Source organism: Akebia trifoliata, chromosome 4, assembly GCF_017979445.1.
Source record: "Akebia trifoliata isolate Shusen 1 chromosome 4, ASM1797944v1, whole genome shotgun sequence".
Classification (NCBI taxonomy): Eukaryota; Viridiplantae; Streptophyta; class Magnoliopsida; order Ranunculales; family Lardizabalaceae; genus Akebia; species Akebia trifoliata.
The window spans coordinates 9,180,930-9,207,085 of NC_141378.1; the positions used below are offsets into that span (position 1 = coordinate 9,180,930).

At 36.7% G+C, this 26,156-nt stretch overlaps 1 protein-coding gene and 1 pseudogene across 3 annotated transcripts; both read left to right on the plus strand.

Annotated features, from left to right (window-relative positions):
- The first annotated feature begins 1,368 nt into the window (after positions 1 to 1,368).
- Positions 1,369 to 10,764, plus strand: LOC147403595 (uncharacterized). 3 transcript variants are annotated; one of them, XM_086439220.1, is made up of 10 exons: positions 1,369 to 1,516; positions 2,057 to 2,128; positions 2,199 to 2,273; positions 7,108 to 7,191; positions 8,594 to 8,663; positions 8,749 to 8,840; positions 9,722 to 9,763; positions 9,865 to 9,945; positions 10,296 to 10,378; positions 10,483 to 10,764. In XM_086439220.1, exons 1-9 carry the CDS (start codon positions 1,472 to 1,474, stop codon positions 10,365 to 10,367), a joined length of 633 nt encoding a protein of 210 aa, XP_086295346.1. In that variant the 5' UTR covers positions 1,369 to 1,471; the 3' UTR covers positions 10,368 to 10,378; positions 10,483 to 10,764. The 3 variants fall into 3 exon arrangements, with proteins under 3 accessions (XP_086295346.1, XP_086295345.1, XP_086295347.1); XM_086439219.1 differs by having other exon boundaries at positions 1,371 to 1,516; positions 10,296 to 10,764; XM_086439221.1 differs by lacking the exon at positions 7,108 to 7,191 and having other exon boundaries at positions 1,373 to 1,516; positions 10,296 to 10,764.
- A 9,405-nt stretch (positions 10,765 to 20,169) lies between these two features.
- On the plus strand, positions 20,170 to 22,123 carry LOC147403596 (3-ketoacyl-CoA synthase 4 pseudogene; annotated as a pseudogene).
- The last annotated feature ends 4,033 nt before the right edge of the window (positions 22,124 to 26,156 follow it).

Consider the following 26,156-nt stretch of genomic DNA (forward strand, 5'->3'; position numbering starts at 1 on the left):
CTCACAAAAAATTCAAAACTTCTAACCCCATTAAAAGTGATTTACAAAAAATGTTTGGCACCAAACTTGGCAAACTTTAGGACTATCGAACCGCTCCCTATATATATATATATAGGGAACGGTTCAACAACCCTAAAGTTTGCCAAGTTTGGTGCCAAACATTTTTCAAAATATGGGTTAGAAGTTTTGGAATGAGTTGATTTTTTATGAGGATGATCTCTATGATGAGGAGATCATCCTCACCAAAAATCAGCCTATTCCAAAACTTCTAACCCCATCAAAAGTGATTTACAAAAATTGAACGGTCCACAATTCTTCAACTTATAAACTAGGGTTAGAAGTTTCAAAATGAGCTGATTTTTTGTGAGAATGATCTCTTCACCGTAGAAATCATCCTCACAAAAAATCCAAAACTTCTAACCCCATTAAAAGTGATTTACAAAAAATGTTTAGCACCAAACTTGGCAAACTTTAGGGCTGCCGAACCGCTCTCTCTATATATATATATAGGGTCCCGTTCGGCACCCTAAGTTTTACCACACACTTTAACAAACGCGTTTTGTCCTACATGGGTTAGAAGTTTTGGAATGAGTTGATTTTTGGTGAGGATGATCTCTATGGTGAGGAGATCATCCTCACCAAAAATCAGCTCATTCCAAAACTTCTAACCCCATCAAAAATGATTTACAAAAAATGGACGGTCCACGATTTTTCAACTTGTAACATGGGGCTAAACATTTCGGAATGGGCTGATTTTTGGGGAGGATGATCTTCTAATCATAGAGATCATCCTCACCAAAAATCAGCCCATTCCAAAACTTTTAACCCATGTAGGACAAAAAACGTTTGTTAAAGTGTGTGGTAAAACTTAGGGTGCTGAACATTTCCCATATATATATTGCATAGGGGTTTGATTCTCAATTTGGTTCGGTTCTATATAAGTTTGATCCGAGAACCAAACCAAATTGATCGATTCTTCATTTTTGTAATCCAGAACTGAATCACAACTTGTTCCAAACCGAATCAAATCACTCCAAAATTATCAGTTTGGTTCGGTTCTTGATTTGAACCGGACCAAGTTGCACCGTACTAAATACTCGGGTGAAAATACCATTACCAAAACACTAATGCTGAGGTGACACAGATTTGTGGGATGCGCACATAAGCGTAGACTTGAGCACTAAAAACCCATTAAACGAAGAGTCGTGCTGGAGTGACACATGATGTACTGTGATTCTCACAATTCTGACGTGGACATGCATATACAACCGTAGATGGTTTTTACTCGTATCGCGAGGAAACACATCTATGGTTATGTGCACATCCCACGTCAGACTTGTGTGAATCGCAGTAATTGCTCTATGTCATTTTAGCATTTTACTTAAAGAATAACGACAACGTTATCCTTCTACAGTTCTACCACTAAATTTTGAAGTCTCACGACGCATCTCTGTTTTTTATCCGCTCAGAGATGCAGAAAAACAAGATGGCTACAAATGCTTCTTCTTCATTCAAGGTTTGTTCGTCGTTCTTCCGCAGAAAACCCTCCATTTTCAATCTTCGCTCTTGCATTTATTTATTAGGTCTTTTTAATCCATACTAACCTTTCTATGGAACATAAATTCATCTATCTACGCTGAACATAAAGAAAAGAAAATGAAAATAAATTGCAATCTTCATATAGATTTTCCTCATTTTGTTATTGAATAAGCATAACTAGACGTTTAGAATCATCTTCAAAGTTTTGGATGGATGAAAATTCTCTCCTTAAATTTGCTAATTATTGGTTTTAGTTTTTGTTTAAATAGCAGTTTGTGATTTATGTTTAACATTTGTTACTTCAAATATGAATGCTGATTTCTCTTAGTCAATTTTTCGAGCAATTTCTGTGCATAAGTGAATAATTGGAAGATATTTAATCATTTATGATGATCTGAGTGGCATTTTGATGCAAAAGTGGAAATGATGCCATTAATTCGACTTTATAAATGCAGCGAAACAAGATTCCTTAAATATATATATTCTTTTAACACCTTGATCTGATATTCAATAATAGATAATCTTGGGATCGTCATCGATTGCTCGTCGACAAATCTTAACTGAAATGGGCTATGAATTCACAATCATGGTATGTTCTCAACTAATGTTTGGTTCCGCCACTTGTTTACTTTAGAAAGTTAACTTGGGTTATGATTTAGACTGCAGATATAGATGAGAAAGATGTTCGTAAGGAAAAGCCAGAAGAGTTAGTAATGGCTCTAGCTGAGGCAAAGGTTGGGTTTTCTATTTGAATATTTGTGATCCATATGACAAAGAGCCCTACTAAGTTATTATTTTTTCAATGGAATTTCTGTTATGATAAAGAGCTTAACATGTTTGTTTTTTTGGCTTCACACTCTTTAACTGTTTTTTTGCGGAATTATCAAAAAATCTAACAGTGTGATGTCTATGCAATAGATGCGAAAATAAAATAAAACAATGATTGCAAAGGCTGATAGATTTTGCATGGTTTACTCATAGAGGCATCCATTAACAATCTTCTATCAGGATGATAAATTAGAGTACAATGTGGGTGCAAGAGTAACAGTCTCTCCACCTTTACTACTTGCCTATACCCTTCATGCTGTAACACTTTCTTCTATACTTTTACACACTACATAGTGTAGAACCTAAGCCATTCAAGTGAGAATCAAACTGTGCACGTCATGTTGGGTAGTTCATAGGCGTAAGTTTGAGAGGAAGTTGAGCATTAGCAATGGCGATCAAAGTCGCGTTAGAATCAAGAAAAACTGAGGTGGATACAATGGGGTTTGCGGCGGTTGATTCTTGGGCAGCCATAGGAGAGGGATTGAGTTTCTCGTGAGAGATGATAATGCTCTGATACCATAAACGTTTTGAATATTGTTTGAATAAAAAACACGATTTTAATTATTCTTTTGTAATATATATGTACAGATTTACAACATTTACAGGATCAAGGTGCTATCTAGTAACCAATGGATAGATAAAGAAGGAAACAATTCCGAGAATTAAGCATATCTAGCTGGTATCCAATGGAGATGGGTTGACTTGTTCAACCTCTATTGATGACTTGAATGGCTTAGATTCAAAACTTTAATGATGACCTGGCTGATATCAAATGGATATGGGTTGACTTGTTCAATCTCTATTGATGACTTGAATGACTTAGGTTCTACACCCTTTTCAGCACCCTTCTCTCAATCCATGGTATCACTCACTTAACCACCCCACACCCCTCAACACAATGGCGTAGTTGAGCGTCAACATAGCCATCCTTCATCACTCCTCTTTACCTCCTTCCTTTTGGTCTCATGCTTTTCTTTCCACAGCTTACTTAATCAATCGCCTTCCCATACCTCTTATCAACAATAAATCACTCTTTGCCGCTTTTTTTGGTGACTCACCAAATTATCTTAAGTTGTGTGTGTTTGGTTGTCTATGCTACCCATGGTTACGCCTCTACTCCCACCACAAACTTGATTGTCGCTCTTGCCTATGTTTTTTCCTTGGCTATTCACTCACTCAAAGTGCTTATAAATGCATTGATCTATCAACACATCGCTTCTTTCTTTCTTTCTCGTCATGTCGTCTTTGACAAGTCCGTGTTTCCCTATCCTTCATATTTTTCTTCTTCGCAAATCCCTCTCTCAGGTGCTTGGTTCCCCACCCACACTGATGCTTGTGTTCACGTACCAGTCTTGCATGGCTCACCTTCATCTGGGCAGACTATACTTCATCCTATTTTGCCTTCATGCTCATCACATTTGCTCACTATTGTCGCTGGTTCATCTCCCTCGCTTTCAGCTCCTACACCACTCTCCACATCTCTTGCCACACCACCAGCCCCCTTCCCACCAACCTGCATCACCTACATCTTCAAATGTGCCTCACGACCCGCCACTTGAACCTGAACCTATACCACTCCCCCCCCCCCCCCCCCCCCCCCCAAATCTTCTTAGTTGGCCGAATCACCCAATAGTTCACCCCGCACTCATTTCATGACAACTAGAGCTCAAAATAACATTGTTGAACCCAATCCCAAGTATTGAATGTTACTACCAAACATAGCCTCCCATCTTCACTTGAGCCAACTTGTGTCACACAGGCCTTACGTGATCCTAAATGGCGTAGTGCCATGTCGAAAGACTCTACAATGGTACATGGGATCTAATTCCCTCTCACTCTTCACAAAATCTCATTGACTGCAAATGGGCGTTCTGTGTTAAACGAAAATTGGATGGCACAATTGACCGCTACAAAGCACGACTAGTTGCGAAAGGTTTTCATCAACGTCCAGGCATTGACTATACTAAAACATTTAGTCCGGTTGTCAAACCCACCACAATTCGGATTGTGTTTAGCCTCGTTCTCCAACACAATTGGCAAATTCGTCAACTTGATGTAAACAATGCCTTCCTCCATGGCTCACTTTCGGAGGTGGTATATATGTCTCAACCACCGCGATTCACTGATCCAATGTTTCCTTCTCATGTCTGCAAGCTTTGGCAAGCTCTCTATGTCCTCAAGCAAGCACCCCGTGCCTGGTACCATGAGCTTAGTTCCTTTTTCCTCTCCTATAGGTTCATTAATGCCAAATCTGACACATCACTATTTATTTATACTTGACATGATGTTGTTATCTACCTTCCTTGTATATGTTGATGATCTTATTGTTACAGGAAGTCATGACAGCTAAATATCTCATTTCATTAGTGCTTTCTCACGTCGATACTTTGTGAAAGACTTGGGATCCCTTCATTACTTTCTCAGTGTTGAGGTCATTCACACTCCCCATGGATTATTTCTTACTCAACAAAAATACATTCGTGATCTTCTCGTTAGAACTCACATGGATGGCGCCAAGGAGGTTAACACTCCCCTTCCAACAAATGGCTCTCTTGTCCTTCACGATGGTTCGGCTCTAGCCGATGCAACCAAGTATCGTAATGTAATCGGTGCCTTACAGTATCTCAATCTCACACGTCCGAACATCTCTTTTATTGTAAATAAACTATCCTAATTTATGCACAATCCTACTGAAATACATTGGACAGCCGCCAAACGCTTCAGTATCTCAAAAGTACCATTTTTCATGGTTTATTTCTTTGGCGGAATATGCCCTTATCTCTCCATGCATACATCGATGCTAATTGGGCTGGCAACCTTGATGACCGCATATCCACAACTACCTATATTGTGTATCTTGATGGAAATCCCATCTCTTGGAGTTCCTACAAACAACGTTCAGTTACTCTCTCCTCAACTGAAGCTGAGTATCATGCAATTGCCTCCACCACCATTGAACTCTCTTGGATTCAATCCTAACTTCACGAGCTTGGTGTCAGCCCTTCTCAACCTGTAGTTATCTACTATGACAATGTTGGAGCTAATTATGTGTGTGCAAATCCTGTCTTCCATTCTCATATGAAACACATTGCCATCGATTTTCATTTTGTTCGTGAGAAAGTCTCTCAAGGCACACTTCGTTGTTGCTCATGTAGTTACTGCTGATCAACTAGCCGATGCATTCACCAAGCCTTTCTCTCGCCAACGATTATCTCTTCTTCGTCACAAGAATTGTGTCTCCAATGGGAGTACCATCTTGCGGGGGTGTGTAGAACCTAAGCCATTCAAGTCATCAATAGAGGCTGAACAAGTCAACCCATATCCATTGCATACCAGCCAAGTCATCAATAGAGGCTAAACAAGTCAACCCATATCCATTGGATACCAGCTAGATATGCTTAATTTATGGAATTTTTTCCTTCTTTATCTATCCATTGGATACCAGCTAGCACATTAATCTTGTAAATCTATAGATATACATCACAAAAGAATAATTAAAATCAAGTTTTTTATTCAAACCATATTCAGAACCTTTACATAGAAGCTCAAAATGACACGCTTAAATAAGCTTTCCTAAAGGCTCACTTCAAACCTAACTAGGATTTACTTTCCAAACCAATTAAAGGAAGATATTACTTTGGGTATAACAAGGATTTTAAGACAAGATTTTTTAATAATTTCATTGTTCATGGCATTTATATGTCATTGGATGGTTAAAGTGGAGGTGTGCTAAATTGAAAGGAAAAATTTATAAGATGGCAAGATGACCAGCAACGCTTTATGGCCTTGAATGTTGGGTAGTCAAGAAGTATCAAGTTGATTAGTGGAATACTAATAAATTTAAATCTAGAAATGAACACAGTCGAGAAATTGTAGGAGTATCTCCAAACAGTGATAGATTAAGAAAAAGTCCACTGAATGGTTGGGCGTGTTCAACCCAATTAGAAGAAATATTCAAGTTGAAGGTTCTAGCATAGTGAGAGGAAGACCCAAAAGAACATAGATGGATATAGTGAAAGCAAATATGAACACACTTTCAATTAGAGAAAAACTCTCTCTAGATAGAGTGGAATGGAGGAAAAAAATACATTCAGCGAACAACAAATCTTTGGGGTTAGGCTTTGATGATGATGATGACATGTCTCTAAAGGCGGATCCAAATTTTCATAATAGAACCACCAAAATTAGAAACTAAAAACTGGTAAACCTGATAGATAACTTTATTGATCAATGGCCACTTGTGAGTTGTGACAATTAACAGAAGAAAAGAAATATTCATGAAAAAAAAGAGAGCTCACTGGTGTTGTATGAGGTACCCGATCAATAAGCTCTTTGGTGATTGAATTGCATCAAATCCAATTTCAAGACCTGGTTTTCATTCTTTTGCTACTTCATTAATGAGACAACCTAGCGAAAGAAAGAGGTTAGGGCCTTTTGTTTTTAAGTTCATATGATGAACCATTCCTCTAATTCTTTGGTTTTCTTACTCAAATGAACTGTAATTTTGCTTATCTAACCCTGCTTACCCTGTTTCATTTATATGGAGGGGTTTCAGATTCAAATTACGGAAGATTTCTTTGCGAAGTGTGAGCTATTTATTGTTGTTTTTTCTCCTTTTTTCATTAGTGTTTCCACAGTCAACGCTGTATGGTTTCTCTATCTTGGGTGCTGGTCGTAGCACCATGAAAGAGGGGATTTGATTCAAGTCTCTTATCTCAAATGAATGGAATTTATTCTCAGGCGGATGCCATCATATCAAGGCTTCGAATTACTGATTTCCAAGAGAAGGATGCTGAACCAACACTCTTAATTACTGCAGATACAGTATACCTTAATTTCTTCTTGTTGATATTCCCTATTCTAATATTTGTGTAATCCATCCAATCTTATTGTCTAGCATCTGTGTACCAAGGACATTGTCTTTTAAAAAGAGATCTAGATGTGGTTGTCCATTCCAACATATGGATCCTACATTCTGAAGGGTTTGAACTGCGAGATTTAAGTGATGTAGTCATTGGTTGCTCATGTCTCTATGCTCAAACACCAGAGTGTGGAATTCATAGTTTTGGACACATTGTTACCAATATGGCTATCTGAGAAAACCAACTATGGTGTTTTTTTTTTTTTTTTCCTTCGAAATTCGAGTATGTGCCTTGAAATATGTTTTCAGCTCTTATGCTATTGTACAGGTATGAACATTGGAATATAACATGCATATGGTATGGCATGTCCCATAGTTATGAAGTGTCATACTATGTGAACGTGCAACATAGTATTCATGGTCAAGTTGAATAACTAATTTTAAAAGTGTAATGCTTTCATATATCTGGAGGATTATAATAAGTTCTATAGTAGTACTGCAACTTTGACAGGTTGGAAGCCAAACCAAGCCCTACTTGATGTCCTCTTTGATTACCCAGGCCCAACTCGGGTTTCTGGGTTGGTTGAGGTCAGATAACCCTCTTCATTCCCAACTTTAGCAGCATTGCATTACATATTCACTTCGAGTGGACCACACAAATACATTTATCTTCAAAAGGCACAAATACCCTTCTTTTCAAATGACACACCAGTTGCAAATGATTGGTATCTGTGTATTTTAAAATAAGTGTATTTATGTGACATACACAAAGGGAGAATATAGTAATATAAATTAGATGTTGCAAAAGTTGGATCTAATGCTCAAGAAACAATTATATGCATTAATGATCATTATTACATGATATTCAATTCTTTCACTTTATAATATCCTTGGCAAATCCCGCTAGCGTAGGTACCATGCATGAGATGTGTACAACTAAGGCTCAGAAGAGGGGTTCTTCTCATCTCCCAATTTTGGCACAAATATTCCTCTTATCATAAAACGTTTATGGACGTCTCATGTCACAATGTTGGTTGTTTGGCTACGTATCTATCACTGACACTCGCATCATTGGTATCCTTGATCATAGATAGCTTACTGTAATGGAACACATTATTTTGTAAACATCCTTGAGAACATCATCACCCCCCCCCCCACCCACACACCCACACACCCACACACACACGACACCACGACATTTTTTTTGTATTCCTTAAGAAAATTAACATTAACCCCCCCTCCCCTCCCCACACCCCACCACCACCATGGTTTTATTTATTTATATATATATATATATGTTGGAGAGGGGTGTGGGGATGAAATTTTTTGGGATGTATATTACTTGTGAACTCAATTGACTTGTAGGTGGTGGTATATAAGGGGATAATCAGAGAAAAGCCATCTAACGCGGAAGAAGCACGCCAGTTCATCAAAGGTTTGATCGGTGGTTCCTTCACTCTTTTATTAGAAAGCTTAGCTTGGTCTGATCTGATGGACACACACACCCACGTGTTCTGCAGGCTATTCTGGTGGGCATGCAGCAACAGTGGGATCTGTGCTTGTTACCAACCTTAAGACCGGAACCAAAAGAGTAGGATACGATAAAGTTGAGGTACTATTTTCTCATATTGTGATCTCTTCTCTAAAGTGCACCCTTGTCCAAATAGAGACAAAATTTTGTTTCTTTTTAGCGTTGTCAACAAATCTACAAGAGAAATATCTATGTTTTCACTGTATGTTGTGGTAGCAGCTAAGGTAGATCAAATATTTTTGGCTACAACCTTGTGGTACAAGAACAAAATATGCAAGTTGGAATTATTAGATAAGAGGAAATGCATGATTTCTTTGGTCTAACATCATCACATCATGAAACTAGGGCTTGGTGCATCTTTCAGAGAGAAATTCTCATCAATGCTACTAGACATTGCACCCATGTTGTGCCCACGGTTCAACAGATCCCCCTTAGGGACACTCGGTTTAGAACTCAATCCATTAGCTAGTCTTGAGCACACTCAGAGAAATATTTTGAACTCCTTGAGGAAAAAATAAGATAATTTCTATTGCTACACCAACTTTTGCTAACACCACCCCAAGATGTGTGCTAATTCTTTGGTGATTTACACATGAATTGGGGAGACGTTAGCAAAAGTTTGCATGACAATAGAATATCTAAAAATTAAACTATGAATCATATACTTGGATCAGGTCAATATTTGGTGCAGAAGATCTTCGTGGGACAGTTAGTACTAACCTCACCATCTCAGGAATGCCCCGGGCTTCCTCTCACCAAATAGATTAAGTCAGTTATTTTAAGATCACATCAAGTGGTAATGTTGGTGTCCAAAGCTTTGATTCTTTGAAGTTTAGTATTTGAAATATTTTCTCGTGAAACCGGTCATTATTCATTTACATTGGGGAAGTTTATAAATTCCTTAATGAGACTTTACAAGTAAATTTTGGGGGAGTGATATTTTTTGCTGTGATGCTGTGCAGGTTTATTTCCATGATATACCAGATGAGATCATTGATAGCCTGGTAAAATCTGGAAGAAATATTAATAACAATGTTTTCTCACTTGGTTGTTATTGCTTCATTTATGAGCACACTGCTATGATGATTTTGTTTTATTTGCTCAGATCGATGAGGGACTTGTACTCAATGTTGCTGGGGGCCTAATACTTGAACATCCATCAACATTGCCTTTTGTTGAAGCAGTTGTTAGTTCTAACTCTTCTCAATGTGATTACGTAACTAATGATTTTCAAATGCATATTTATTAGAAAAAACATCGAGGTGTCAGGGATCATGGATTTGCATGGCCCACTGATTGATCAATCTAGACCATTCTATGGGTGGGGCCCTTGGGCAATCACCCCAAAAATTCTCAATCTGATGATCCTAACATCTGAGGCATGGGTCCTTCTCACGATAGATATCGTTTTGGGGTTATGGCCCATACAAGAGATGGCTGACAGAATTTCCATAAAAGAGTGACGATTTAATTTCATGTTACTCCACATTCTCCATGTATTTTTCTGCTCATGAACCGATTTATGTTGCTATGCAGATAGGGGCAACGGATAGTGTTATGGGGCTTCCCAAGTCTCTTACAGAAAATCTCATACAGGAGGTCCTCTAGCTTCTTCAATGGTTTGTTGTACCGTTCTCTCCATCTTGGCGTCAGTAATTACCCCATTTATCAATGTTTCGTGTTCTTCTCTGCACTTTTAGTTCAATCCTATTAATTGTTTCAGGTAGACTTGGGTTAGATAGATTCAAGTCATAGGTTGGCCATGGAATTGAGTATCACAAAAGATGATCATCCACGATCCAATTCTTATTGATTGTAACCATGGACTATAGTGACATAGCCACACAGATGGCACCCATATGGACCTTGACCCACCATTCAATGGGTCACACCTAATTGAAAAACAATCTATCAGACAGTTGTTTGACCTTGTAGAGGAAGCCAATTCGGAGGGTTTTCAGACTGAACCTTGATTTTGGCTGCCTTATTATAAGTTTTTGCTACACTTTGTTATTCTCTTGATGCATTCTACTTTTTGGGAGTTTGAGCATTATTGACAACATTACATAGACAGTAAAAATGTTAAATTTGTGGGTGATTTAGATATAGCTCTCCACATTTTGGTGAATATTTGAGATACCATTGTGTTTTCAAACAAAAGACATATATCCCTATACATTGGTCTTTTTTAGAGACTCACAAAAAACAACCTAAATGGTCTCATCTTCAACTTGTAGCTAAACTCCACCATGTTTCCTCCAAAAGGTTGAGATTCTAGAGGTGAAAATTATGTTTCCTTGATTTTTCTTCCCAATACAAGTCATTTCAATCTCTTGCTCGCTCATCTTCATACATGAGATTCTAGCTACTTCAAACCTCAACCTCAATAATAAGACATAATTTTAGGGTAAGTAGAAGATGATGGGGTTTTGGGTAGGTTTTCTACAAGAGGGTATGAGAAGGTTGAAAAATGAAGGATTGAAGATGAAGTTAAAATTAATTTATCGGAGGTTGAAGATTACTTGTTTTGGGAAGAAAAATGGTTCTTAGCTAGAGATTGAAGATGAGGGTCCTCAGGTCATTTTTATAAGGCTCTCAGACAAGACTTAGGTCAAGGGGGAATAGTTTTGGAGGAGGGGGTTGTATCTTGTATGTCTAAATCGCCCAGAAATTTTAAATTACTGCCACATAGGGTGAAAGTCCAATAAACAATAAGTATGATGAGGAGTATAACAATAAATAAATAAAGTATGATGATTTGTATCAAAGGAACTGTGTCTACTTGAATACAAAGGCTAGTCTATCAGATGGACGGTAGCAAGAAACGGTGAAAAGCTTCACCTAAGGCTGTCAAAACCTGGCCCGGCCCATTTTTTATTAGGTTTGGGTAGCTACCAGGCCCGTTTAGTAAACAGGCCGGGTTAGGTTAAGCATGATTCATGTTTAGGGTTGGTGATAGGAGCTGCCAGATGAGCTATAGAGTCGTGATAATCTGACTACCCCACATGGCAAACTCAATTGACTACCTGAGGTGACAAGTTTGGAACCGTGGATCTGTGCTCCTTGGGAAACATAGTCCCCTTGAGATACACTTTTTTTTTAATGGGGAAGTGCTGCTTTGTATCCCGAGGAGCACAGATCTACGATTCCTGAACTTGTCACATGAGGATGGTAAATTGAATTTGCCACGTGTGGTAGTCCGATTATCACAATTCTTAGCTATAATAGATTTATATTTATCATATATTGTAACTATATTTATGTATATAGAAGCAAGGGCAAAACCAAATAATTTATAATAGGACTCAACTATCAAATGGGACGGGCTTGGATTAGGAATTTTTTTCTACCAAATAGAAATTGGCCAGTCAAGACCAGGTCCATTAACAGCCCTTATTCTACCTATTAATGGAAAAAGTTTGGAGTGGCACTTCAACAAATCTTTTTCATTTGAAAATGTTGACCTTTTCTTCTAAACAGGGTTAACATTATTGAGACTAAGTCGTACAAAACATCGAAATCAAGGTGTTTGGATGTCACTAAAATCATTTTATTTCCTCTTAGAGCCATGTCAACATGGCGGATTGCGAAGTTTAATGAGAGATTTTCTTGTCAAACAAGATGCAAAGACCCACAGAGCTTTTCGTATCACCTTTAAACAATATCTTATTTAGCATCGCTAATCTAATAGCTCTTTTAACCATTGAATGAATCTTCTCCCTCCATTTAATTTTTTCTAAAGCAGCTCTAGACGTTTTGAGTCATTTTTGGCAATTTTAGGGTAATGTGTGGTACCCTCCCAAGTTTTCTTAAAAATTGGAGATACCCTTAGGTTATTATCAATCAAATGTACAAGATACCTCTCCATTGCATTTCTTCCATTACTTTCAGACCATTCCCATAAAAATGTTGGTTTATTTATCTTAACTAAACTTGGTTTCAAATATGCTGATAATTTGGTGATGGCAGGAATTGAACCCAAGTCTATGGTATCATCGCCCACAAAACTAGTTAGGATCTTACAAAAGAGATTGTTGGGTTAATTGTATGCCAGCTTTTGCCAATCCACATCAAGCATGACTCACTAATTTTTTATTTAAGGGATGGTGGAATAAATTTAGATCGAAAGGAGCTTTGACATTGTTTTTTGTCCAATTTATGGAGACTCCACTTGTCATTCCGTGTCCCTTGTGCACAAAGTTATCGAAGTCCATGCATTTATTTATTAACTTAGAATTAAAAATATTGGGGTTTGGTGAATATTTAGATGCTACCCTTATGTTTTCGTACTGGTGACACACCCCTTTGAACTAAATCTTCATTCAAAGACTAGAAGAAAATGATGCAAATGCTCTCCTCTCCAACCCCACCATAAAAATAAAAATTCATCTTCAATCTCTAAATTTTCACCTCATCTATAGATAGCATCATGATTTCATCTCCTTAAACTTTTAAAATCTCAAGAACAATATAGGATTTTTCAGAAAACTAAAGATGACGAATTTTTATAGAAAAATCAGGGTTTTTTTTTTCTTCTTTTGGGGACAAAAGATTGAAGATGAGGTTGAATAGGTTAGACAAGAATCTATGCTAGAGGTTGAATAGTAAGAAGATGAAATTTTTTTGGAAGAAAAATCAAGGCCTTTTGACTAGTGGTTTAAGATCTGGGTGTTTGACTCATAATCTATTAGTCTCTCATAGAAAATTGAAGTCAAGTGGTATCTCAAAATACTTGGCATAAACTATCTCTCTCTGTAGATCTAAATCACCCATTAAAAATATCTAGAATTCGATATGCTAGTTTGGCAAGAATGCATATTTTACGATGATGACAAGCTTGATTAGGGTTTGTGTACTACTTAGTAAGACACCATATATGTTAATTTCATGAAGAAACGGGGTTATTCAAGTAGGCAATACAATATATATATATAGCTTAATTTATACGAAACACTCGAAGCTTACTCAACCCATTAAAATATATATAGCTTAATCAACCTTCAAGATCTTAATTATACAATACAATACAAGAAGCTTACTCAACCCTCAAAATATATGTATGTGTGAGCATATTTGGACCAAGTCCTCATTCACCCATTGATCAAAGCCAATTTTAGTATAGGTTAATAAAGAAGTGGACCAAAAATACATGGGTTAGTGCACCAAAAACTTGTGTCACAAGACATTTTTTTCGAGTGACAAGCTACATCGAAGTCAATTGTTCACTGACCAGCATTTTGTCGAAAAAAGAAAATTATGTAGCAAACGTTTATTGTGCTCGACAAACAATTGAAACGGGAAGAATATCAAGGAAACTTTCCTTTCTCTTATTATCCTAACTGTTTCAAGAAACAGTTGCGATAGGAAGATATTACCTTGGGGACTCATCTTTCTCTTCCCATCTCAACCGGTTTAACAAACAATTGAAATGGGAAGATGTTAGCAAGGGAAATGGATGTCAAGAAAACTTGTCTTTCTCTTCCCATCTAAACCATTGATTAGTTACGTCCGTTAAGGAGAATAGTTTTGCGGGCAAAACAGTCAAATGAAACGTATATTAAGGACATCCCTAATTTACAAAAATACCCGCAACAAAGAAATTTTCAATACATACGACGTTGTGTGATTGATTTCAATCCTAGATTCTGTGAAATTTTATATTGATTTTTCTATGTAAAGAAAATAATTTTTCATTCTTTAGACCCTAAAAATTTTCACAAGAAAGAATAGATAAGAAGAGATTTTCAAGGATTTCATAGTAAATCAATCCCTGTATTTCTCTTCACTATTTTCCTCCCGTGTTTTTTTCAAAAAAGACAAATTGGTTCGTAACTATTTTCTTGTGTTGGGAAATTATATAAATTTCTTAAACAACTTGCATTTCTATTCTTAAGTCTCATTGTCTTATTGGTTGGTTGGACTTCTCAAATAATTAATTCTCTCTTACCGATCTAAAAAAGCTAATTAACCCTTTCATTGGTTTGGTTTTATTACACTCACCCTTCAAAAAAGTTCATTTGGGTAGTTGGGTCTTGTTTAAAACCAACCCATTTGGATTAGTTGAATATCCAGCGAATCCTCTACTTCGGTAGTTTGGGTTGCAACCTGACCGTCAGTCTTCTCTACACATCCAATCCAATTACCATTTGTATCACATTTAGATCAGTCAAACAAGTGATTGGGTTGGATCCTGATCTAACCCGTTTATTAATTCACTCCAGAATCCAGGTTGACCCTAACCCTTTTAGTGGCGTCCCTGACAAAATATAAAGGGTGTTTAGACATAATCCCTCCATATTTTGTAGAATATTAGAGATACCACCTTGTTTTCAAATAGATGACATGCATCCTTGAACTCAATCTTCTTTGATAGACTAATCAAAATGACCAGAATGCCCTCATCTCCAACTTACAAAATCCTTTATTTTACCTTTTTTTTTTTTTTCTAGAAAATAGCATCAACCCCTTGATTTTGTTTTGTTTTGTTTTGTTTTGTTTTATTTTAATTTTCAAAAGAGACAGTGATAAATCAATGTGGTAATTAGTACGTAACTGACGTGGTAAGGGCACATAACCATAGATCTTTTTCTTGGGGATACACAAGGAAAAAGATCTATGATTCCTGACCTTGCCACATCAACCATGTACCGACTACTTATTATTTACCATGTCAATTTATCATTAGTCTTTAAAAAAGGATTTGAATAGTGAGCACAGCACACCCAATATTTTCAAACTGTCTTCTTTGATAAATTAATAAAAATGATGAATGTCCTCAACTTCAATTTGTAAAAAATTGTTTATATTTTTTTCTCCCAAAATATAGCCCCCTAACACTTGATTTTTCATCTTCAAAATCAGACACTTTAAGATTCTATTTATTTCAATCTACAAAATCTCAAGGAAGGATATAATTTTTGAAAGAAATAAAAAATAATGGAATATCAGATAGAATAAAAAATAAAGATTTTCTACGAAGAATTAAGGCACAAGTTTGAATAGATTTAAATAATTCTTATAATAGAATTTAAAGAACTTGAAGATGACAGATTTTGAAAGAAAATCAAAAGCTTTCTTTTTTTCGTTAGATGTTAAAAACTAGTTCACTTAAGTCATTTAATATCAATTTATAAGAGAAGACTGAGGTCAAGGGCATATCATCAGTCTTATTAGAAACACGGGCTGCCTCAAATATTTACTGAAATATGAAGGGCTATGTCCAAATCACCAAATATAAATGTAGTCAAACTTGCCGAATCATCTCGAAAGTCTATACAAGCAGGCCGTAACGTTAATCGAAACCCAAACATTAAAAGCTGCCAATGACACGGCATATCAGAATGTTAAGGTTTGACTTATATTATGATCCCGACAAAGTCCAATAAAAGTAATAAATTAAAAGAGATTTATGGGCAGATAGATCTGTTGCAATTTTATTATAAAAACTCCCTTACTTTGCCAAGTTTGTTACCGATCAAAACCATTATTTAATAAATCAGATTAACTTAGTAAAATTTCAAATCTTAAAAAGGGACGTGGGGAACACATTGATTATCAAAATGGCAATCAAACACCATATATTTTTAGATTTAATGAAAAAATCAAATTCTAAATTGAAGAAAATATATATCTATATATATATATATATATATTATATATATATATATATATATATATATATATATATATATATATATATATATAGGAAAATGTTCAGCACCCTAAGTTTTACCACACATTTTAACAAACGTTTTTTGTCTTACATGGGTTATAAGTTTTGGAATGGGCTGATTTTTGGTGAGGATGATCTCTATGATTAGAAGATCATCCTCCCCAAAAATCAGCCCATTCCGAAATGTTTAGCCCCATGTTTACACGTTGAAAAATTGTGAACCGTCCATTTTTTGTAAATCATTTTTGATGGGGTTAGAAGTTTTGGAATGAGCTGATTTTTGGTGAGGATGATCTCCTCACCATAGAGATCATCCTCACCAAAAATCAGCCCATTCCAAAACTTCTAACCCATGTAAGACAAAACACGTTTGTTAAAGTGTGTGGTAAAACTTAGGGTGCTGAACGGGACCCATATATATATATATATATATATGGGTCCCATTCAATGACTAACTTTTTGGTAAAACATTTTTCAAAACTTCTAACCCATGTTTACAAGTTGAAAAATCGTGGACCGTCCATTTTTTACAAACTGTTTTTTATGGGGTTAGAAGTTTTGGAATGGGCTGATTTTTGGTGATGATGATCTCCTCACCGTAGAGATCATCCTCACCAAAAATCAGCCCATTCCAAAACCTCTAACTCATGTGGTTTGAAAAATGTTTTGCCAAAAAGTTAGCCATTAAACACTACCCTATATATATAGGTCCCGTTCAACACCAATCATTTTGGCCAACATTTTAGCCAATCATTTTTGTCCTACATGGGTTAGAAGTTTTGGAATGGGCTGATTTTTGGTGAGGATGATCTCTACGGTGAGGAGATCATCCTCATAAAAAATCAGCCCATTCCAAAAATTTTAGCCCCATGTTTACAAGTTGAAAATCGTGAACCGTCCACTTTTTGTAAACCATTTTTGATGGGGTTAAAAGTTTTGGAATAGGCTGATTTTTGGTGATGATGATCTCCTCACCATAGAGATCATCCTTACAAAAAATCAGCCCATTCCAAAACTTTTAACCCATGTTTTGAAAAATGTTTTGCCAAAATATTTGGTGCTGAACATTTCCATATATATAGGGTCACGTTCAATGGCAAACTTTTTAGCAAACTTTTTGGCAAAACATTTTTCAAAACATGAGTTAGAAGTTTTGGAATGGGCTGATTTTTGGTGAGGATGATCTCTACGGTGAGGAGATCATCATCACCAAAAATCAGCCCATTCCAAAACTTCTAACCCCATCAAAAACAGTTTACAAAAAATGGACAGTCCACGATTTTTCAACTTGTAAACATGGGTTAGAAGTTTTGGAATGGGCTGATTTTTGGTGAGGGTGATCTCCTCACCGTAGAGATCATCCTCACCAAAAATCAGCCCATTCCAAAACCTCTAACCCATGTTTTGAAAAATGTTTTGCCAAAATGTTCAGCAACAAACATTTTGACAAATATTTTGGCAAAACATTTTTCAAAACATGGGTTAGAGGTTTTGGAGTGGGCTGATTTTTGGTGAGGATGATCTCTACGGTGAGGAGATCATCATCACCAAAAATCAGCCCATTCCAAAACTTCTAACCCCATCAAAAATGGTTTACAAAAAATGGACGGTCCACGATTTTTCAACCTATAAACTGGGGCTAGAAGTTTTGGAATGGGCTGAATTTTTGTGAGGATGATCTCCTCACCGTAGAAATCATCCTCACTAAAAATCAGCCCATTCCAAAACCTCTAACCCATCTTTTGAAAAATGTTTTGCCAAAATGTTTGTTGCTGAATGGGACCCATATATATATATATATATATATATATATATGGGAAATGTTAGGAACAAACATTTTGGCAAAATATTTTCCAAAACATGGGTTAGATGTTTTGAATGGGCTGATTTTTGGTGAGGATGATCTCTACGGTGAGGAGATCATCATCACTAAAAATCAGCCCATTCCAAAACTTCTAACCCCATCAAAAATGGTTTACAAAAAATGGGCGGTCCACGATTTTTTAACTTGTAAACTGGGGCTCGAAGTTTTGGAATTGGCTTTTTTTTTGTGAGGATGATCTCCTCACCGTAGAGATCATCTTCACCAAAAATCAGCCCATTCCAAAACCTCTAACCCATGTTTTGCCAAAATGTTTGTCAAAATGTTTATTGCTGAGCGGGACCCTATATATATATATATATTATATATATATAAAAGGTCCCGTTCAGCACCAAACATTTTGGCCAACATTTTAGCCAACCATTTTTGTCCTACATGGGGTAGAAGTTTTAGAGATCATCCTCACAAAAAATCAGCCCATTCCAAAACTTCTAACCCCATGTTTACAAGTTGCAAAATCGTGGACCGTCTATTTTTTGTAAACCATTTTTGATGGGGTTAGAAGTTTTGGAATGGGCTGCTTTTTGGTGATGATGATCTCCTCATCGTAAAGATCATTCTCACCAAAAATCAGCCCATTCCAAAACTTCTAACTCATATTTTGCCAAAATGTTTGGTGCTGAACATTTCCAATGTATATATATATGTATGTATGTATGGGAAATATTTAGCACCCAACATTTTGCCGAACATGTTTTGTCCTACATGGGTTAGAATTTTTGGAATAAGCTGATTTTTGATAAGACTAATCTCTATGGTGATGAAATCATCCTCACCTAAAATCAGCCCATTTCAAAACTTCTAACCCCATATTTACAAGTTGAAAAATCATTGACCATCCATTTTTTGTAAACCATTTGTGATGGGGTTAGAAGTTTTAGAATGGGCTGATTTTTTGTGAGGATGATCTTCTCACCATAGAGATCATCCTCACCAAAAATCAGCCGATTTCAAAACTTCTAACCCATGTAGGACAAAACATGTTGGGCAAATTGTTGGGTGTCGAACGGGACCCTATATATGTATTGAAAGTATTGAAAATGGATTGCTACCAAATTTCAAAATTTTAATCTAAAATTTAACGGTGAAAACTATATATTTTTTTTCTTTTCAAAGTACTTACATTTTTTTTCCCTTTATAACCTTGTGGCATTAGATCATATTTCTGGATGCCAAAAATTGATGAGATTAGGATCCACCTCAATCGTATGTTGAGTAACAAGTTAACGTATTAATTTGAATTTGATGACGTAGATTTTCACGTCAAGTTTTTCTGGGTAAGTAAGGTTCCCTTGGAGTTGTCAGAACTCCAAGGGAGTCTTTGTAATAAAAATGCAACAATTAAGTTTGTTGGGTAACTCTCTCATAAATTAACAATAGTAAGATGCTCACTTATTATAAAGAGAGATTTACCTAATAGATGCAATTGTTGCATTTTTATTATAATAATTCCTTTGGAATTCTGACAACTCCAAGAGAAGACCTATCAGATTAATTAAAAATCTTATACCTAACCTGATAGAGCACGAGAAGATTTATAATCAATATAATAATAGGAATGAAAATCAAAAGCACAACTAAAATCTTTGTAGTCCCATTACTTTATGAAGTTTGTTATCAACTAAACCTTACTTTATCAAATTTATTATGGAGCAAACCTTTGAGTGGGGATCCACACCATTAGTATTCAACTTTATGATGTTAATCCATGTGGGCCTAACAAACCTTAGTAAGATTACTAAGTTATTCATGGTAGTGTGATTAATAAAGTAAGATTTGATCATAACAAACTTGACAAAAAGTAAGGCAGCTTTTTCAAAATAAAATTACAACAGATTGGTCTGTCCGGTAAATCTCTCTACTATAGATCCAAAAACCACACGAAAGTATCCCATCATCCATACATCGATTCTTACAAAGCACCCATTATTTTACTCTCTCTCACAGAACTTCTTCATTTGTCTCTCTCCCTCTTAAACCAACGCCACACGAGTGCTTTTGGCCTCATATTTCAGAGTTACAGAGAGAGATATCTGTCTTTCTGATCTGGTACTACTGTAGTAGTTTCATATCTTACATCAATCAATCAAAATGAGCGAAGGATCTCAAGATGAAAGCAGAAGAGTCCATCAGACTCGAAGATTACCAGATTTCTTACAAAGTGTGAATCTCAAATACGTGAAATTAGGTTACCATTATCTCATAACTCATCTCTTAACCCTCTGTCTCATCCCTTTAATGATTGTGATTCTCATCGAGATCGCACAAACGAATCCCGAGGACATCCGTCAACTCTGGTTCCACCTTCAGTACAATCTCGTAAGCGTAATTATCTGCTCGACTGTCTTCGTCTTCGGTTCGACCGTCTACATCGTGACCCGGCCTAAACCGGTTTATTTACTCGATTACGCTTGTTACCGTCCTCCCTCTCATCTCCAAGTCCGGTTCGACCGGTTCATGGAACATTCTAAACTCACTGGGGACTTCACCGAGTCGTCACTCGAGTTCCAACGCAAGATCCTCGAACGATCCGGACTCGGTGAGGAAACTTACGCTCCAGAAACGATGCATCGTCTCCCACCTTCAATTTCCATGTCTGCAGCAAGAGAAGAAGCAGAACAGGTGATGTTTGGAGCTTTGGATTCACTATTCTTTAATTCCTCAATTAAACCCAAACAAATTGGGATTCTTATTGTTAATTGTAGTTTATTTAATCCAACTCCATCTTTATCATCCATGATTGTTAATAAGTACAAATTAAGAGGAAATATTAAGAGTTTTAATTTAGGAGGGATGGGATGTAGTGCTGGAGTGATCGCGATCGATCTCGCAAAAGATTTGCTTCAAATTCATGGAAACACTTATGCAATTGTTGTTAGTACAGAGAACATTACACAAAATTGGTATTTTGGGAACAAAAAATCAATGTTGATTCCTAATTGTTTGTTTCGTGTTGGTGGGGCTGCGGTTCTTCTTTCAAATAAGTCGATCCATAAACGTCGAGCCAAGTATAGGTTAGTTCATGTCGTTAGGACTCATCGTGGATCGGACGATAAGGCATTTCGTTGCGTGTATCAAGAACAGGATGACGCGGGGAAAGTTGGTGTTTCGTTGTCTAAGGATCTCATGGCGATCGCTGGTGGTGCTCTTAAGACCAACATTACGACACTCGGTCCACTCGTGTTGCCAATTAGTGAGCAAATTCTCTTCTTCGCGACTTTGGTGGTTAAGAAGTTGTTTAATGCAAAAGCCAAGACTTACATTCCTGATTTCAAGCTCGCATTCGATCATTTTTGCATACATGCCGGGGGAAGGGCTGTGATTGATGAATTAGAGAAGAATTTGCAATTGCTTCCGCTACACATTGAGGCTTCACGAATGACTCTTCATAGGTTTGGGAACACTTCATCAAGCACAATTTGGTATGAATTGGCCTACATTGAGGCTAAAGGGAGGATGCGGAAGGGTAATCGTATTTGGCAGATTGCATTCGGGAGTGGTTTCAAGTGTAATAGTGCTGTTTGGGAGGCTCTTCAGAATGTGAAACCGTCTCCTAAGGGCCCGTGGGAAGATTGCGTCCATAAGTATCCAGTACAAATAGTCAATTAGCTCAATCATAATTTGAATTAGAGACTTATCATTGAGATCATTAGTTAGCAATAACCACCCGATTGTGTGTCATAGTTGATAATGAATGTCATAAATGTTGGTTTGTCAGTTCTTATGTGTTCTTGTTAAGGTGTTTCACAAGTATAATGAATTCTTGAACTACTATCTTGTATTCTAATGTAATGAGGATTTCCAGGCCAATTGTTATTTTGTGTTCGTATCAATGTTCATGCCAATCTCAATTAATCCTTTTTATAATATTTTTATTTTATTTTAATAAGTATATCTTTTGATCTTTGCCATCTTTATTGAAAAAAGAGAAGAAGCAACATTTGATTTCAAACTTGTGTGGGAAATTATTAGTTTTGATTTAAGGAGAGGATACATGTAGAACTTTAAATTTAACAGAGTCTGATGCTTTTTGAAATCTTGATTATGGTATTGGCTTGGATTGATTGAACATAAAGGGGCAAAATTAGAAGAAATACCTAACAATCTCAATTAAGTCATACTGATAATTTGATAACATGATGATGATGATCAGTTAGGTTCTTGTTTCCAAATAACATCATTTTTTGTTCTTTTCTTTTGAGAAAATGTGGCCATTAGACATTTACACCATTACTCAAAAGTGATTAATGGAAAACAATGAATTCCCTACAAGAACTATTAGGGTGTAAATATTGTAATAATGCTTAGTTGTTAATCTGTTGTAACTGTTAGTTAGTTAGATAGCTTTCTCATTATGCTTTCTGTTATAACTACTTCATTGTAATAGTGGCTATATAAATAGCTGGCTTCTGTATTGTTTGGAATATATGAATGAAGATCATCTTCTTCTTCTTGAGTGTAATATGGTATCAGAGCAGATCTGATCTGCTGCAAATTTGCTTGTTTTCTTCTTCCTTCGTTGATTGTTCTTATTTTCATCGATATGGCGAATCTTTCCTCGATGAGTGATTCCAATCCTGGAGAGCGTACCAATTCGAATCGTTCCGCCATTGAAGAACCTTCGAATCCCTACTATCTTCATCATTCTGATAGCCCTGGGCAAGTGCTTGTCTCGCAACAGCTCACCGGTGAGAATTACACCAATTGGAGTCGCGCGATGTTAATTGCACTATCTGTGAAGAACAAATTGGGATTTGTCGACGGTTCCATTCCTGAACCTCAAGGTACTGATGCTAATTTGTTCAACTCCTGGATTCGTAATAATAATATTGTCATATCTTGGATATTAAATTCGGTTTCAAAAGAAATTTCTGCCAGTATTATTTTTGCTACTTCTGCCCGAGAGATTTGGTTAGATCTTAGAGATCGTTTTCAACAGAGGAACGGACCTAGAATTTTTCAGCTTAAACATGAATTGATGAATTTGCGTCAAGAACAGAGTTCTGTTAGCATTTACTTCACAAAGTTGAAAACTATATGGGAAGAACTGAGTAATTATCGGCCTAATTGTTCTTGTGGAAAGTGCTCTTGTGGTGGAATTAAAAATCTTAACGATCATCATCAAATGGAGTACATAATGTCCTTCTTAATGGGACTTGATGACTCTTTCTCTCAAGTTCGTGGTCAGTTGCTTCTCATGGATCCGATGCCTCCTATCAATCGTGTTTTCTCTCTAATTGTTCAAGAAGAACAACAAAGGAGGATTAATCCTTCCTCTGATTCGAGTAATTCTACTGGCACAATGGCTTTTGCTGTTAAAACAGATGTTGCTAAGTCTGGTGGATCTGGTTCTCATAATTCTCAAAATTCCAATATCAGTGCTTCCAAGAATCAGAAAAGAGACAGGCCTTTTTGCACACATTGCAAGATTCTTGGACATACAGTGGATCGTTGCTACAAGATCCATGGATATCCTCCTGGATATAAATTCAGATTGAACAACAATTCTAATGCTGCTGCTCATCAAGTTTCTACTTCTGATGATAGACCAGATCAGTCTAATTCTTTTGGAGGTTTTGTTCAGAATCTGAACTCCAATCAATATCAACAGCTAATGTCCATGCTTTCTACACATTTGAGTAGCTCAGCAAAGGTCACCAATGCTCCTGATCCTTCTCAAACCAACTGTCTCGCAGGTATTTGCTTTTATGTATCTTTGAGTCCTCTATTTTCATCCAATCAGTTCTGGATTGTAGACTCAGGAGCTACTCGACATATTTGTTCACAAGCTAGTGCTTTTGTTTCCTTGCATTCCATTCATCACACAACAGTTACTTTGCCAAATCATTCTCAGATTTTGGTCCATTTTGCTGGTGATGTCAAACTGCATTCTGACCTTGTGCTTAAAGATGTATTGTTTGTTCCTCAATTCAAATTCAACTTGATTTCAGTCAGTGCTTTAGTAACTGGATCTGGCCTTACAGTGAGTTTCCTTCCTGACTACTTTGTTATCCAGGATCTATCAACCAAGAGGATGATTGGCAGGGGTGACAAAGTCCAAGATCTCTATGTTCTTAATGTTCAGTGTTTGAATTCTATTTCTAATGCCTTTGTCAATAATGTTTCTGCTCATATTTGGCATAATAGGCTAGGACATATTTCTTTTAAGAGACTTGATTCTTTGAAAGATCAGTTGAAATGTGATGTAACTAGATTGCATAAGTCGAATCCTTGTTATATTTGTCCTCTTGCTAAGCAAAGAAGGCTGCCCTTTGAATCCAATAATCATTTGTCCAAGTTTCCTTTTGATCTTGTGCATTGTGATATTTGGGGGCCATATCAAACTGTTTCTTATACTGGTCATCGATTTTTCTTGACTCTTGTTGATGATTGCACTCGTTTTACTTGGGTTTATTTGTTGAAGAATAAATCTGATGCTGTCTTTGTGATACCAAGGTTTTTCAACATGGTTTCCACTCAGTTTAATGCCAAAATCAAGGTATTTCGATCTGATAATGCACCTGAGTTATCTTTTGTTGAGTTTTTCCAACATAAAGGAGTTTTGCATCAGTTTTCCTGTGTTGAAAGGCCTCAGCAAAACTCAGTTGTGGAGCGCAAACATCAACACCTCTTGAATGTGGCTCGGTCATTGTTTTTTCAATCCAGGATTCCAGTTTCTTTTTGGACAGATTGTGTTCTTACTGCGGCTTTCTTGATTAACAGAACTCCTTCTCCACTATTGCGGCACAACACACCTTTTCATTTGCTATACAAAACAGCTCCTGATTATACTCTTTTTCGAGTTTTTGGCTGTTTAGCATTTGTTTCCACCTTAGCTGCTCATCGAACCAAGTTCCAACCTCGTGCTCGAGTTTGTGCTTTCCTTGGTTATCCACCTGGTGTGAAAGGTTATAAGTTCTATGATGTGGAGACCAAACAAGTTTTTCTTTCACGAGATGCAGTGTTTCATGAGGAAGTATTTCCTTTTCATGCTATTACTAGTTCAGATCAAGTTACTGATCCGTTTCCAGATTTGGTTCTGCCACATTCTTCATTACAAACTCATTTTATTTCAGATATTGCTACTTCCCATGTTCATGATCCTCCTGTTACTTCTGGTATTCCAGTTGATCTTCCCATTGATCGTCCGGATTCTAATTCTTCAATTGATTTTGCTTCTCCTTCAGCAGCCATTATTCCAATAGATGATATTCCAGCAATTGCTCCTTCTACATCTGGTGGTGTTCTTCGAAAATCTACCAGAGTGATTCATCAACCTAATTACTTGAAGGATTATCACTGCAATTTACTTGCTGGCTCTTCTATTCATGCTTCCACATCTACATCTTATCCAATCTCTAACTACATCTCTTATCATGGCCTTTCTAATTCCCACAAGCAGTTTGTGCTTAGTGTATCCTCTCAGGTTGAGCCTCAATACTATCACCAAGCAGTGAAGTTTCCTGAATGGAGATCAGCTATGCATGAAGAGTTGAAAGCTATGGAAGAAAATAACACCTGGACTGTCACTCATCTTCCTCATAACAAGCATACCATTGGATGCAAATGGATTTATAAGATCAAGCTTAAATCGGATGGATCTATTGAGCGACATAAGGCTCGTTTGGTAGCTAAAGGCTATACACAACAAGAGGGTTTGGACTTTGTTGAAACCTTTTCTCCAGTAGCAAAATTAGTGACTGTGAAGGTTCTTCTTGCACTTGCTGCCTCACATAATTGGCATCTAGCTCAACTCGATGTCAACAACGCCTTTTTAAATGGCGATCTTTTTGAGGAAGTCTATATGGATCTTCCTCTCGGCTATCTTAGACAGGGGGAGTCC

What these genes read in the sequence shown, in the direction of transcription:
- LOC147403595 (XM_086439220.1), top strand. Translation starts at nt 1,472, where the DNA reads ATGCAGAAAAACAAGATGGCTACAAATGCTTCTTCTTCATTCAAG. An exon ending in TCTTAATTACTGCAGATACA is followed by an intron (nt 7,192 to 8,593) that starts GTATACCTTAAT and finishes ATTGACTTGTAG; the next exon opens with GTGGTGGTATATAAGGGGAT. An exon ending in ATGAGATCATTGATAGCCTG is followed by an intron (nt 9,764 to 9,864) that starts GTAAAATCTGGA and finishes TTATTTGCTCAG; the next exon opens with ATCGATGAGGGACTTGTACT.